Source organism: Spea bombifrons, chromosome 2, assembly GCF_027358695.1.
Source record: "Spea bombifrons isolate aSpeBom1 chromosome 2, aSpeBom1.2.pri, whole genome shotgun sequence".
NCBI lineage: Eukaryota > Metazoa > Chordata > Amphibia > Anura > Pelobatidae > Spea > Spea bombifrons.
The window spans coordinates 131750125-131766075 of record NC_071088.1 but is presented as its reverse complement, the minus strand read 5'-3'; the positions used below and the strand labels follow the sequence as shown (position 1 = coordinate 131766075).

Genomic DNA, 15951 nt, shown 5'->3' with positions numbered 1-15951 from the left:
CTTGATACTGATGTGTTTTAAAAGGTTAAATAATACAAATCGGGACCACTTACATATCTAAACCAGGGGTTCGAAAAAGCTGCTAGGGTTTCTATCATCACCGGTCGCCTCGATTGTCTTTCGCCTAGGGGAGATTGTAGAGGACGGACCTCTGAGTAAGACTCTAGCAGCATTTCCAAACAGGTCAAAGTCCCACCAGCTACCAGCTTCTCCGTTACTGGTATAAACAAGGAGGTGCAGGTATCATTTCACATTCGCGTCTCCTGGAAGAAGGGGTTTAACACATAGTCGGTGAAGAAGACGTTCAAGAAATCTCCCCAAATTAATGACGGCTCACGCAAGGTCAGCTCAGCCCTTCAGGCAGGAGAAGCTCACAGGGGTCGGCCAAAAATAACCAATTTACCACATAGTGATTCTGATTCATTGGGTAAATGGTCCTTTTCACATAACTTTAGGGACTTTTAGTCAATAAAATGTCTATTTTATATATTTTTTTTTTTATTTACAATTTCCTGATTTTAAGTTAACTATCGATTGGTTTACCACTTTTTTGTGTAATTTAGGAATAAGCAGTATGAGGATTGTCCCTGCAGTCTGTGAACCAAACAATTAAAATGAGGTTCCTTGGCTGGACCAATTGCGATGTTTTTACCGAAAGAAAAACTGGTTTATCCATAATGTGGAAGTGAAAAATTATGCAGCTTTCGGCCACGTTAAAATCGATTACAAAAATACTCAGATTGTGCTTTTTGGTTTATTATTGTTTCTGATACATCTGATTGAAAAGTAATGGACTATTTTAACTCAATAAAGCATAATTCAGTGGCAAATGGGGACCTAACCTACAGGATCCAGTTGGGAGCAATTACTTAATGGGGAGAAATAAACACTAAAGTCCATAGAATGTGGAGTTACTACGGCTGCTCCCATGATACGCACATAAGGTGGGTTTCTAATACACATATATTGCTTATTTTAATCTGTAAAGATCATTTATTTAGCAACTGAAAGTGACAGGATCTCCATAAGGAAAGGGCAAAGTGCACTATATATCATCTGCCAGCCTATGAGATGTAAGAATTAACGGCCCTGGTTGTTTTTTTTTCTACACGAATTAAAGCCAGAGGATACACATTAAACAAAATGGCGGCATTCACAGTTACACACTTTCTGTAAACCCAAATCCTCAATGAATTCAGTAACACGCAAGGGAAACCTAGACACCGAAGGACATTACTGTTCTTTCAGACTTAATGGGACAATCAGTGTAATTCCTCAATGTAATCACTAGAGCAGCACCCTGTCCAAAAAGGCCACCAAACTGAGACCATTGGGCCAGTGCTAGAACACCGGAGGTCACAGAGTTACAATCAAAGGCTGAAAGGTAATGCCGTTGAGGTCTGAACCATTAGTTTTAATGTAGTTAATATTTTGGGTTCAACCACACGTGTCTGTTACTAAAAACCTCGGGAATAACAAGATGTTCTACCTGAACCGCAAGAAAGTCGGAGCAGCTTGTGGCCTGGAAGTATCATTTACTGTGGAGATTACACACAGGTCAACAGAACATCATGATGTTCTTCGTCCGGTTCTCTGTGCCCATCTCCCCCCATGATTGTCATAGTGTGTGTAGTGGGTCTAGCAGTGATGTGCTAACATGTCTACACTAAAGAGGCGCTCCAGTGTGCCAAGGAGCCCTTGAACAATGAATGCACATGACAGTACTTTGCAAGCATTCATTAGAGCTACAAAAAACAATAAAATAGTTACTGTAGAGAGAAGCTGCAGCTCCCCACCTCCACCGTGGCTTCACACCACTGATTGGCTGCTTGAAGCAGCCAATCAGTGGCAGGAAAGCACTCTCATTGAACTAGAGTTGACCGGCACACATGGGCACTGGTAAGCAGACAACACACTTGGCTTAAACGCACCTCCTGCAAGCCGACAAGCTGGGGGGTCGGGGATCTCTCTATGCACTTCTATGACTCGAGACCCCCTCTCATTTTTAGTGACATTTGTCTCAACATAAAACAGCCGTCATCAACCTCTCCAAACCTGGATTTTCAGCAATTCTCATCAACGGCTAAAATCCGTCGGATCCTTGCATTGGCACAAGAACAACAAACCAATATGCACATGTATTAACCCTCCGAGTGCCGCAACCAGCACACAAAAGGTTTCATATCCTAAGAACACGGATGACAGAGTTGACAACTTTACGTTAATTTATCCCAATGCTTTGGCTGTTTACATTTTCAACCCCCTCCTTCTTCCAAGTAATAGAAAAATAACCCATGTTAAAAGAAAAAATGTTAAAACGCAGACATGTTTTCACATCTGCCCAATTACTGCTTTTTTTTCTCCTTATTACGCATTCACAAAGGACACTTCAAGCTTTAAAGATGGGGTTTGCTCAAGATGAATATTGCACTTTTTAAACATTTTTGTTCACCAACAACAATGCACACACACGTAAATCACAGTTTGGAGCCATCATTAGTAAGCTTAGGATTCAGAGTAAACATTTCTAAGTATAATACATAAAAAAAAAGAAAAAAAATCTATAGAAACAAAGGTCACAAAAGACATCGTCCTTTTGTGCAGAAAGCATAGGGGGAGAGGGGGAGGGGACTATACAGAAACGATGTGCAAAATGCAACTTTTGGTCAGATTCCTCAGCCAGCTCCTGCACTGGAGCTGTGCCGTCATACTGCACCATTAGCCCTGGGGAAATAAGGGGTTAACGCATGTGCTGGATTACAAATATGATGTAATACTTCTCAAAAGGCACGGTAAGCCCTCTAAAACTCAACGCCTAAAGCTGCAGTCCCATCCAGGATCAAACTGACAGAGCACGGAGTAATTATAATACAGAATGCATGCTATGATAGTCCAAACAATACGTATATATGTATAGATTCCATGATCTATTAATGCAATTAAGTCCAGATCAATGGGAAGAAAAAAAAAGCTGGAATAAAAACATCAGAGTTTGGTTATTTTATACAGAAAGCATGCTTCATGAGCTGTCGTGCCGTCGCTTTGGTCCTATAGGGAGCTGCGGTCCTAAGCATGTTTTATAGCCGGCGTTACCGCGATGGACGAAGCAGGAATCAAAAAGCACGCAAAGAGAATAATTAAAGCCACCGTAACAGATTAGCGTCGGTAAGCCTTCCTACACCATGATGTGAGACCGGGTCCGCGAGTCAGAGTAAGGCATCCGAGTACCTGCCGTCACTCGCTAAAAAGGATGAAGAAGATCTCCTCGGCTGCGCACTCGAGGAAGGAGGACGATATTGCGAAAGGAATGGTCTTCGGGAAGCGAAAGAAGTGTATACGGGAGCTGTGCGCGTCAGTAGATTGCTGCAGAGTATACGGTAATACATCGATAAATTTCACATTATTTTTTTTTTTTAAAGCCAGTAACCAACATCCGTTCGACTTTAATGTCCTTTTTAGCAGAAGTGGTGAGTCCGACCACCAACACCCGCTCATCATCCCACGGACGCGGCGGTAGCTTTATTTTGATAGCAAATAATATATATATATAGCTATAAAATTCCATTTATGGCACATATCAGGCTTTTTGCATGGTTAAAAAAAAAAAAACCCTCACGTAATCTCACACTTTCTCGCTCGCTCTCTCTATTAGCAAATAGCTTATTTCTAGTTTTGTTTGTTATATAAAACAAAGCACTACAGTTAACTGGAACGGGCACGATCAGATTTTGCTACAAAAAAATAAAAAGGAAAAACGCGTGAGGGTTGGAAACGCATTTCGATCTGTAGTCTAAACAAAACTTTTTAGCAAAAAAAATGGCTAAAAAGTGAAGATGAAAACCAAAAAAAGGTAGTGCAGTTTCCGCTAACATTAGTAAATGATACGCGTCGTAGGTACAGAGAACACAGATCATTGCACGTGACCGCCGCACAGACCGGCAAACTTTTGACACTAGATATGCATATAATTTTGATGCTACATCACGAACGGCTTCTGCTGCGATTTTAGTAAGAAAGAAGATTGCTTTGCGTGTCGGGGACACCGCCGGCAAGCGGCGCTCAGGTCAAGTGACGGGTTATAGCGCGGAGTGCATAGAGAAGTTCTGCTTGCATGCGGGCTTCCATCAGGAGCAAGTTCACATGGACCTGAAATACACAACCAAAGACCGATTGGAGTAAGAAGAGCATTGGTGCGACGGAACATCGTCCGCTAACGGCCAACTTCCACATGCCGTGAGCCCAATTGTTAATAAGGAGCCGTTGTTAGCCAACGCTCTCTTTCCGTCTCATTCCTGGTCAACCTCCTAACAGACTGTAAGCCCGCAAGAGCAGCGCCCTCTTCCCATTCTTAACTAATCTTATTAGCAACTTTGTACATTGTCAGCTTTAACATTTTGGTTCATTTTCATCCTTCCCCTACTGTAATCGCGCTATACAAGTAAGTTAAATGTATTCAAACCAACCACGGATCCAAGCGGTTGAGCCAAGTGTTCTTTAAAGTTATTGTGATGACGAATGCGGACGGTAATATTTATTGTATGAAAAAGATTTCGCACATGCTTGTTGGTTTTAGGTCTATAATAACACCAATGCATATTTCATATTAAATGGGGTCTAATCTTCTAAACCTAGAGCTTGGTTACTTAGGTAGGTACCTTGTAGACCACACACAGAATGCATATATATATATATATATATATACATACACACACATATATATATATATATACACACATATACATACACACACACACACACACATATATACATACATACACATACGCGCAGTACAACAACGCAAGATCTAAGGCTTTACATCAAAAGTATTGTCACGTTTGCCCAGACAAGTGCTGTAAACGAGTTGCTTTATGGCTACAGACACGGCTTTGTCCTCTTTCTAATGTTTCTGACCTGTCCTGACCGTCTGGACTCCCGGTACGTACCTTCTCCGAGTGCTTGAACTGGCGCCAGTACCCGTCGTACATTCGCCTGGTTGCCCGTTCGGGGTAACAGGTCACTGTTTTAATGTAAACCTTCAAGCTTCTCTCGAGCAACTGATTAACTTCCCCGTAATCATAGTCATCGTACCTACGGAGAATCAGGTCGCACAAAATGAGCTTATTCTAACAGATCTTTACAGCGGGAAAGCAGAACGCTTTATTAGTCACACGAGAATAGGTAAGCAATTAACCACATGACGTGTTTTATTCCCCCAACATGGTGGAAATAAAGAAAACATAAAAAAAAAACCAACAAAAAACACATAACTGATACAGTAATAGTATTTTATATATATATATATATATATATATATATATATATATAAATGATCCTATTCCTTTAACTATGCACCGTCACTCACACTAGGACTCGATGCTAAATGCTGCTCAGTAATTACATAAAATATTACCTTATTACCCTTATTTATATTTAATTAACAACGGGGTAATTGTTTAAACATCTGGTCTGCATTTAAGTAGTTCAAGAAGGTATAGCATATATAAAATGTTTTGTTGCCATAGCAGCATAAACCACTTTGTGATCGTTTGTGTGTTGCATTCTTGTGGAAGAATACCATGGGACGAATGGAAGGGCTTAAAATCTCAGAACTGATGCGCATGGACTTGAAAGCTGACGTACAACTATAAAGATGAGACAAACTAGATACAAACAGCGACGCTAATAAAAAAAAAAAAAAGCCTTTAATTACACAAGCCGTCCCTGACGTCAGAAAAGAAGTGGAGATGCGAAACATAAAAGCAAAAATGTCTGCTGACAGGCAGAGTCTTAGACAAGCTTTGTCTAATTTATTTATTAATTTATTATTATTAATTTATTGTTGGGGTCCAATGGGTTAAGAAACACAGCCCAACGTATATAGGGGCAGAGATTATAACTGCAGAAGGTGAAGCCCGTAGAAGCTAGTCTCCGAGATGGAATGTTCTAAAGAAGGTGTTATGGACGTTCTTAAATTCACATTTTATACTGGAATTTTGAGACTGGGAAAGCGACAAGTCACTGGTATTAAGATAAACATAAGAGGTCCACTATAAGGTATTACAACCGCCATTTATAACACATACCTGATGCCGAACATGCAGTGGACATAATTGAATAGAGCTCTTCTCAGCATGGTGGTATCCACATCCTCGTGCGTAGCCATGGTGTTGTACGTGAGATTATAGACCATGCGAAACTTGTCATCCAAGAGGTGTCCGATGTCGGAATAAAGTCTGTTCACGAGGGAGAAGCCATGATCTTCCCACGAGTAGTCCTGTTCCGGAAACATTACCAAGCAACGTAAGAGTAGCTCTTATCTATGGACATGTAGCAGTTTACAGTTGCCATTACATTATTGGGGAGGAAGAACCTGGCTGCTGGGATTTGTAAAGTAGTGGGTCTAGAAATTGTCACTTGCGGGTATATATTCGGGAAGAGCCCATCATGAACAAATCATGCCAAGGAGGTGGATCGAAACTGAAACCCCAAACCTGTCCCCTTGACCCCATCCCTTCACACCTCACAAAGTCTCTATGTCCATCCCTTGGTCCATCACTTACCCACCTATTTAATCTTTCTCTATCATCTGGATCGGTACCATCTGCCTTCAAGCATGCGCTAATCACACCAATTCTAAAGAATCCTTCCTCAGACCCCATCTGTTTGACTAACTACCGCCCTATCTCTCTGCTTCCTTTTACCTCTAAGCTGCTTGAACGGATTGTGTACAATCGCCTCACTAACTTCCTCTCCTCTAATTCCCTCCTTGACCCTCTACAGTCTGGTTTCAAACCCCTTCACTCTGCTGAAACAGCTCTAACAAAAGTCTCCAATGACTTGCTCTCTGCCAAAGCTAAAGGTCACTACTCTATTCTAATTCTACTGGATCTCTCTGCTGCTTTCGATACTGTTGATCACCACCTTCTTCTTGACCTACTTGCTTCTATGGGCATTCGAGATACAGCTCTCTCCTGGATCTCCTCATATCTGTCTAACCGTTCCTTCTCTGTCAGCTTCTCTGGCGAGACATCATCGCCCCTTCCTCTTTCGGTTGGTGTCCCCCAAGGTTCAGTCCTTGGTCCTCTGCTGTTCTCTCTTTATACTTCCTCTCTTGGCAAACTAATCAACTCATTTGGCCTCCATTATCATCTATATGCAGATGATACCCAAATCTACCTGTCTTCTCCTGATCTCTCTCCATCTCTCATGTCCCGGATCACCAGCTGCTTGTCTGCTATTTCTTCATGGATGTCACAACACTACCTGAAACTTAATCTTTCTAAAACGGAACTCATTATCTTCCCTCCCTCCATCTCCACTCCACTACCTGAATTCTCTATCACCATTAACAACACAACTATCTCTCCTACTAACCAGGCCCGATGCCTTGGGGTCATCCTTGACTCAAACCTCTCCTTCATCCCTCACATTCAGTCCCTCGCCAGATCCTGCCGCCTGCACCTAAAAAACATCTCTCGTATCCGCCCATTCCTCACCCAAGAATCCACAAAAACTCTGGTTCATTCACTTATCATTTCCCGTCTTGACTACTGCAACACTCTTCTGGTTGGCATTCCACTGTCTCGACTCTCTCCACTACAGTCTATCCTTAATGCCGCTGCTAGGCTCATCTTCCTTGCACGTCGCTCCTCTTCTGCTTCCCCCCTCTGTGAATCCCTCCACTGGCTCCCAATTACCTTTAGAATTAAATTTAAGATCCTGGTACTGACATATAAGGCCATCCACAATACTGCTCCTCCGTACATTTCTGACCTCATTAGCAAATACTCTCCTACTCGATCCCTACGTTCCTCCCATGGGCTAAGGCTCTCCTCCTCACTCATCACCTCTTCCTTTTCCCGTCTACAAGATTTCACTCGAGCTGCCCCATATCTCTGGAATCTGCTCCCAAGGAACCTTCAGCATTCACCCTCCCTCCCGACATTCAAGAAACATCTAAAAACCCATTTCTTCAGAGAAGCATACCATCTTAGCTGCTAGAACATCCTTGTCATTGATACCCCCACAATACCTCTCACCCTTTCTCTATGCCTTATGTTTGTTTATCACCCCATTTTCCCTCTAGATTGTAAGCTTGCGAGCAGGGCTCTCTCCACCAAATGTATCGGTTTGTCTTAGTCTGTCAATTCTTGTCTTGTCATATCCCTTGAATTTATGTATTGTATTAAGCGCTGCGTAAACTGTTGGCGCTATATAAATAAAAGATAATAATAATAATAATAATAATAATGTTACTTTTATGGACCCCCATTTTCAGGGTGGTGAATAAGCGGTGTAGGGTAAGAGTTCATAGGTCTTCTTGGCTCTTAGGGCTTTTGGGTAAGCCTCTTCTGTGGATACGCACCGCTAAAAGGACTTCACATACGGTAAGAACCCCTTTAGTACCTGAGCTCGGAATGTAGGCAGGTGTTCCTCTCCACGCCTGGCAAAGTCTTTATATCCAAACCCAGGATCTTCAATGTACCGGGAGGCATTGGACATGGAAACCACGTCGTCGTCAAAAGCTAGGAGGGGAACAAAGAGAACATTAGATAAACCCAAACCATCAAAAGGAGCCAAAGAAGGATTCCCGTCTGTAATTAATGGGTTGAAAGCAGGGACAGCTGACAGTTACAGGTCAAACGCCTCTTACGGAAGATCTCAATTTTTTAACCAAATCAAACTTCTAGAAGCGTGTATTTTTGAGTGAAAATGGCCTCACATGATACTGCACTTTATGGGGCCGGAGCAGCGCAGGCTCCAGGTACCGGGCACAGTGAAGGCAGACGCCGCTCCTAGGATACACGGTACATCGTATGTTCAGTATCTGCTCGGCATAGCTTTTATTTTGTCTGTTTAATATCACACCGGATAAGATGTTCTTCCCCTAATGAGCCGCCATATAGCCCCCGCTGACAAAGATGTGACATACAGCTTATTTTCTAGGTAATCACCCCTTAAAATGTATTGTCTTTGTGACCACTGGACAGACCTGCTACCTCTTAAAAAGTGATGACCCTGACACCCCTACTATACAAGAATACATATTAAAGGACTGAGTACTTGAATATACATTCTTCCAAAACTAAAAACACGTACGTGAAGCCATCAGTCAGTGGTAGGAAAACGCTCTCATTGAAATCGATAGGAGGACTTTCCACACAGCGTTCACCGGGGCCAGCGATGGAGCCGAGTGCAAGTGATTACATCACTTGCAGGGAGACGTATTTAGGGGCAAATGTTTTTTGGCACAGCCCCCCTCCCAAAAAGCAACACATGGAAATTTAAAGGGACCACGCAGTTATCATAGGCATTAAAGTGCACATGATGGCTTGAGTGCCCCTTTAACTCACTTAAGGGGAGTTTGCAGGACGGTTGCTGTTTTAACTCCCCGACTGTATTGCGCATTATGATGCACCAACCCTGGTACGTTTCCCCTGCAAGAGGCGTAGAGCTGACCCTGCATAATGCATAGCTCAACAGGAGACATGATTTCATGAAATCCTGCTATACGTCATACAAGTTCAGAGGTCCAGCTTGCAGAAGAAGCCCCACACGCTTGGCTCTTCATGCATAGCGTGCGAGGTAGAAGTCTCATTGCAGATCCAGCTTTAGTGAATAAGTTTGGCAATATTTCCTGCCTTGCTAGACTCACAAAACCTGCTTATATATATTTATATATATATATCTCACAACAGAAATAAAATCATTTACCAGTCAAATAACATGAAACATCAGTATCTGGTGTGGATCTGGATTAAGTAATGTGATAGTTTTGTTTACAGCACACATACAATACGATACAATAAAGTATCTGTCAAGATAAAGACAGCTGCGCAACCACATCTAAAACCCACGCTGCAATTTATCCATAAACCCCTCCCGCACGGCGTTTATCTGGCTTGCGTCCTCACGTGTATCTGCTTTTTCACCTGAAATTGCAGAAAACGTGTTCGGTTCATTTTAGTGAAGAGCGTAAATCAAAGCGCGGGTTTAAGATGTCACCGAAACGTCAATTTAATAGATTGGAGGCTAGGTAGGCAGCGGCGATCTGAGCCGAGGCAAATCCCGTATTTGCAGTAACCAGGTATTTCTCTAGAGCTCCAACAATGTTTTACTTAGCAAATAAAAAGTTCCTTTATCTACCCGGAGAGCCGTTTACTCCTGAAGAGGCAGGTGGCTGCATTGTGTAACTACCTCGCATGCAGTTAATTACCATCCGGCTGACTGCGTCTGACCTTGGCCATAATTCTCAGGCCGCAGGCGTTGGGAAAGAGAGCGCCATATGGCGAGGTGGCTGTCACTTGTTAAAGGAGAAGTGCAATAACAGAAACGTACCACACTGGGATTCATAAGCCTTAAAATGTTTTTTTCACTGTTTGTTATACATCTGCTAAGAAAACCATATATATATATATATATATATACATATATATATATATACATATATATATATATATACACACACACATACACATACATATACACACACACGAAAAAAAAATATATATATATAAATATTAATATTATTTTGTTTTATTGTGTGTTATACATCTGCTATGTACTAAAATGTATTTTTTGTTTTCTTAGCAGATGTATAATGCACAATTTAAAAAAATGATATATTATATAATTTTTTTTATTATAATTATTTTATTATGTGTATGTGCGCAGACAGTTTTTGTTTCTTGTATATATATATATATATAAAGTCCAAAAATAATTACCGGCACTCCAGGGACTTTGCAAATGACCACACAAACAACTTCGGTTTTTAAGTCAACGTTTCAGTCTTGTTTATTACAGACTTTCATCAGACACAAGTCTGTAATAAACAAGACTGAAACGTTGACTTAAAAACCGAAGTTGTTTGTGTGGTCATTTGCAAAGTCCCTGGAGTGCCGGTAATTATTTTTGGACTTTATATTATTTACTGCTGCAGTTATTTGGCACCGGGCAGAAATTTGGCATTTGGAGTGCAATTGTTAATTTTGGATTTTATATATATATATATATATATACACATATATATATATATATATATATATATATATATATATATATATATATACACATATATATATATATATATATATATATATATATATATATATATATATATATATATATATACACACACATACATATTATAAGCATTTTCGACTAGGCGGGGGACTGATGTCACGGGAGTGTGTGTCCCCCCCATGTTAACATCCTATCTCGCAGACAGTTTAGGTTAGCTGATGGCAGGTCCAACATGACATTTGCCCGGACAGGCTACGACAAGGACATATATATATATATACCAGTTTGAAATAAGCAAGTTGCCACTAGAATTTTTGTGAAAAGTTTATGGGTTTTTTTATATTTTGAGTCAGTTATTTATTTATTTAAAAGATTTTGGGGTCAATGATATAATGTAACACAAAACAATGGATTTTTTTCGGTCACAAAACTATTTTACTGTATTAATAACTGTAGACATTAGACTATTAACACTTGGTAAGAGAAACTTGATGTGTCCATGGTCCTTGCGTTCATGCATTTGCTGCTATGTTTTATCAAAATGCAATGCGTGAAATGTGTATATTTTAAACAATAGAAATATACGTAGAAAAAAAACAAATGCCAAAATGGTTTTACCCATAGGCAGTTTTAAGAAGATGGGTTTTACCCATAGGCAGTGGAAGAAAGGTTGGCTGAACATGACCAGGATCGGATCTTTCCTAAGGCTTTGAGAACCTCAGCGGATCAGCGGAGGATCATTACGGGCTGCACCTTTACAGAGATCAGAATATATGGGGGGGGGGACAGCTCTATCTCATAAAATGTTCCCTGAGGTCGGTCTTCCCAAGAGAGCCTAGGGCCTCCAATATCACAGGAGCTTCCTCAGTCCGTCACAATGATGTAGATGGGAGTACAGCCAGGCTGCCTCAGTCACTGAACACGGAGCTATGGAACCAACATTAGATGTGCCACAGTAGATGATCTAAAATATATATTGGCGGCTGGAAGTGCTCTCACAGGAGACTCCATCATCCAAGTGAAGCACCAGCTCTAAGTGCTGGAGGCTCCCTATGGGAAGACTTTTGGATGGCCACATGTGTCTCCTCTACAAAGACAAAGATGGAAGCCATCATCATCCATGAACTGCAACTAGTTGCCATCGTTCACATGCCATGTGCTGCCAGCTTCCTTTACACATGTCTTCTTCTTCTTTATCTCATTGGCGGTTAGGCTTGTAGGGTTACAGGGAACACATCATGATTTTTTTGGAAGGTATGACACGGACAGACGGTGAACTCTTCCACCGACTGATTTTAAACACAAAAGCCGCTGACTGGCGCATACAAATATAAAACACGTAAACACCTCGCAACACAACCAGATGACACAACCCAATCATGAAGCCCGACAATAATAAAGCAAAGATTCTGGCGCTCGTCCTTGGGAATTACAGCCTCTGTTGATGTTTAATGTGAACGTAAAACATATCAGCCTATGTGATCAGTAAACATTGCTGTGCGTTAGGGTGTTAGCTAAATGGTTTAGAAATAACCAGTTCTATCTCGATGAGACAGGACACGGCCGCGGTCTCCGACTCTTGATAACGTTAAGGTGCAATTCCAGCTCTAATATAGCTAAAATCATAAGAAAAGGCAGCGGTTACACGCGTTATAAAAGATGTTCCGATTAAGCGAGGAAAGCAACCTGCGCGAGCTGCTGTCGCCATGATCCTCAGGGAGCTGCCAACCCGTTCATGAGACCTGGGCTTAGTGTAAAATGGTTACGGATTCGTGAATATCACCCGAGTATTCACCTACCTATAATCCTCTTGGAAGCCTCTTGGAGACGCTCATTCCGTCACAAGGAAAAGCTATGTCTGTGGCGCATGTGCAAGATACACAATAAAAGGGGTTTTACCTCCAGAAACCACAAGTAGACTTTCTTTCTTTTCTTTCTCGAAGCGGGTGGCCATCTCTTCCTGGGATGCCTCCTCCTCTTCCTTTTCCTCCTGCAGCTTCTTCATTCTTTCCATCAGAGCCTCTAGCTCGCTTTCAGAATCCAGATTCTGCTAATTAACGAGACACAACCAGACACAAGAATGAGGATCGCTCCTGGAGACCACAGGCAGCTGGCGAATTAAGGAAGCCAGAGGCTGGCCAAAGCTAGAAGATGCTTATAGAATCACAGAGATCAATGGATTTGCACTAAAACATCTAGCCCTTAAAACCTGGGACACGAGACTAAACACACGTGTTGGAAAAGATAGCTGCCAACAGGCAAACTCGTATATTCATACGAGATTAAATGTCAGCTAATAACATCGCAAAGCAAGTCAGACGTCATTACATTCAGCTTCTTAAGATGATGTTCAGCTCTGATATATCAATGGGGGATTTTCCCACTAGAGTGTTTGGAGGCACTTGGTCAAGGTCAAGGTCATTTCTTGGGCCAGCTTGTCATCAGGGATATGGAGCCTACCCCTTAAAATGATCACCAGGGGTAGGACCAGCAAACGGTAAGGGGCAATTATATGACATATGAATGTGGTAGCCTGTACCAAAGTACTACCAAAGTACTGAGAGATGATATATTTGAGAAAAAAAATAGGTGTTTTTGGTCCACTGACCTCGACGTTGTTACTCGTGAGACTTGTGTTCTCAATGTTGTTGTCGTTGGCGAGATCGCAGACACAGAACTTGTTTCTTTCCACCGGGTGGATGCCGTTTGAAGCATCCGGGTCTCTCTCCGGGTTTATGCCGCTGCCAAAGACAAAACTCGCCAGCGCGTGGTACTGGGCCAGCAACACCACGGCGTGGACCAGCTCGGCCAGCGACCAGTTATTCTCTCCCGTCTTTACCAATTTCTAGGAGAAAAGAAAACATATTTGCCAAAGAAAGACTTTGATTTAAATAAAAAAAGGAGTTTAACGCAAAAGGTGGGATTCTGCGAATGACTCGCGTATAAGAAGTCAACCTTTTGTATTGATACATCCGTGACTTTTATTGATTTTATTTTGCAAAAAAAAAAAAAAAAACCTCCTTTCTTTAAACTCCTTTAGTAGTAAAGGTATGATGGATGCTATATGAGTCAATGTTTAAAGTGTTTAAAGACATTTCTAGGTTATACCCGTCACATCTCAATTATCTTAAATGCTCTTGCTAGACAATTGCCATTTGTATTAACTTGCACACGTATGCCAGAGTTTTAACCACAAAGGTGACAAAATAAATACACAGGTAATATATAAATAAATACAATGCTGAGGATGGCAGCTAGAATCGGGTTATTTAAATGTCTCGTCTGTTCCCCTTGCTCTAAACCCATGGACACAGTACCTGTATGTGCTCTTTTGTGATCAGCCAGGGTCTGTGCGCCAGAAGTTTGTTGATTTCGTTTAGATTTTTTAGCCTCTGGGGTATGTATTCCAAACCATTCAGCCACTCCGACGATCCGCCCGTGTTCAAGAACTCATCGACGTGCATGTTTATCAAGTAGACGCACTGGTGCCTGGCGGCCGCCTGCAATACAAAACGCATAGAGGAGAACAGTGAAGCGTGTGGTCAGGGAGTCAACCGAAAAACGGGAACGAGTCCACTCCATAGCCAAGGAGCACCAAAGCAAGAGGCCTTGAAGTCTATCGGCGAGAATAGACCAACATCTGGTCTGTAGATACCGACAAATGCACGGAGAGCGCGGGAAAGCTGCGGTGGGGACAGCAGGACTGGCTGGGGACGGACACGAGCCCGAAAGCAGTTACAGGCCTTCCCCTTGTATACATTTGCCCCTTCCCCAGCCGACCAAACACATCTCCCTGGAAGTGATACACTCACCGACGCAGTCCCGGCACTGCAACGATGGGTGGGGGTACATGTACTAAAAGAACTCCAATTGCTTTCAATGGGAGCGCTTTATCACCGCCGTTTGGTAGCCAGTGGTAAGAATCATCAGGACTGCAGCTATTACATCAGGTAAGTGTGTCTTAATATGCATGTTTCTTTATTGGGGGTGCCGGACCTTTAAGTTCTAAGGTTTACCCCATTGAAGCTTTTTTTAATTATTATTTAAAGTCCTTTACTAACCCATTTTAATATGGTACCTACCATAATGGCTATGTAGTGCCTGTAATGGTAGGGTAGGGGACCGTCCATGCGCATCATGTAGAACTGCGTCCGGAGGAAAGACTCCAGGTACTGGGGGTGCAGACTCATCACTTGGGTGATGTTATCCAGACGGCCAGATGTGCTGTATTCCTCCACCAGTCGGTTGGTGAGTTTGTCCACATCGTTTCCTTGGTCAAACTGGTTGAAAGAGAACAATTGTCAATCACCGCGTACCAGATGTTTCCTTCCACAAACATATCCCGAGGACAGTTTTACTCCCATGTACAACCGACGATAAACACATCAGAGGACACCTTTCTCCCAACGCGGTGACCGGTGGGTCAGCATCGCGAGAGCTGCAGCAGAACCGCTAAAGGACGGCATGTGGTCCAGGTTTTCACAGCCAAGTTGTTGGGTTTTAAAGGAATACAAATGAGTTAATAAAGCTTTCAATAAAACGATAACATTTCATTACAGAATATCTACTGACTTCTGGAAACGTTGTCTCCACAATACTCTAGATGAGGTCTGACCAGAGATCTGTAAAGCGGCAGAACCACCTGTCTCTTCGTGCGTCTAATGCCACCGGCCATACAACCCAGCCCCCCGCTCGCACTTAACTCCGTTGCATTGCATTGTTTGGGTGCCTGAAAGTCCACAGAAATAATTACTCCCAAGTCCCTCTACTGTCTTATGGCTGAAAGCACAGTGCCCCTAACCAGCTGTCACCCTCGACCGTTGGCTTCAATCGTAAGCCATTTGGCTTATTCCATCAGGAACGCCAACCGTGTTGATGACCTTTGTGTGGTTGTAGAAAGGGCATACTCTCCTATGGTAATAACAT

At 42.2% G+C, this 15951-nt stretch overlaps 1 protein-coding gene across 2 annotated transcripts in view; it reads right to left on the bottom strand.

Annotated features, from left to right (window-relative positions):
* Positions 1–3400: 3400 nt before the first annotated feature.
* The window catches only part of SESN3 (sestrin 3), a 37015-nt gene continuing 24464 nt past the window's right edge, over positions 3401–15951 (bottom strand). Inside the window, exons 3-10 of one of the 2 annotated variants that reach the window (XM_053456525.1) lie at positions 15108–15305; positions 14343–14525; positions 13634–13870; positions 12925–13075; positions 8407–8525; positions 6084–6274; positions 4944–5088; positions 3401–4146 (exon numbers count right to left, since the gene is read on the bottom strand). In XM_053456525.1, coding sequence (XP_053312500.1) covers positions 4060–4146; positions 4944–5088; positions 6084–6274; positions 8407–8525; positions 12925–13075; positions 13634–13870; positions 14343–14525; positions 15108–15305 — 1311 coding nt within the window. In that variant the 3' untranslated portion in view covers positions 3401–4059. The remainder of the gene's footprint in view (positions 4147–4943; positions 5089–6083; positions 6275–8406; positions 8526–12924; positions 13076–13633; positions 13871–14342; positions 14526–15107; positions 15306–15951) is intronic. The other variant, XM_053456526.1, reaches the window with a different exon arrangement.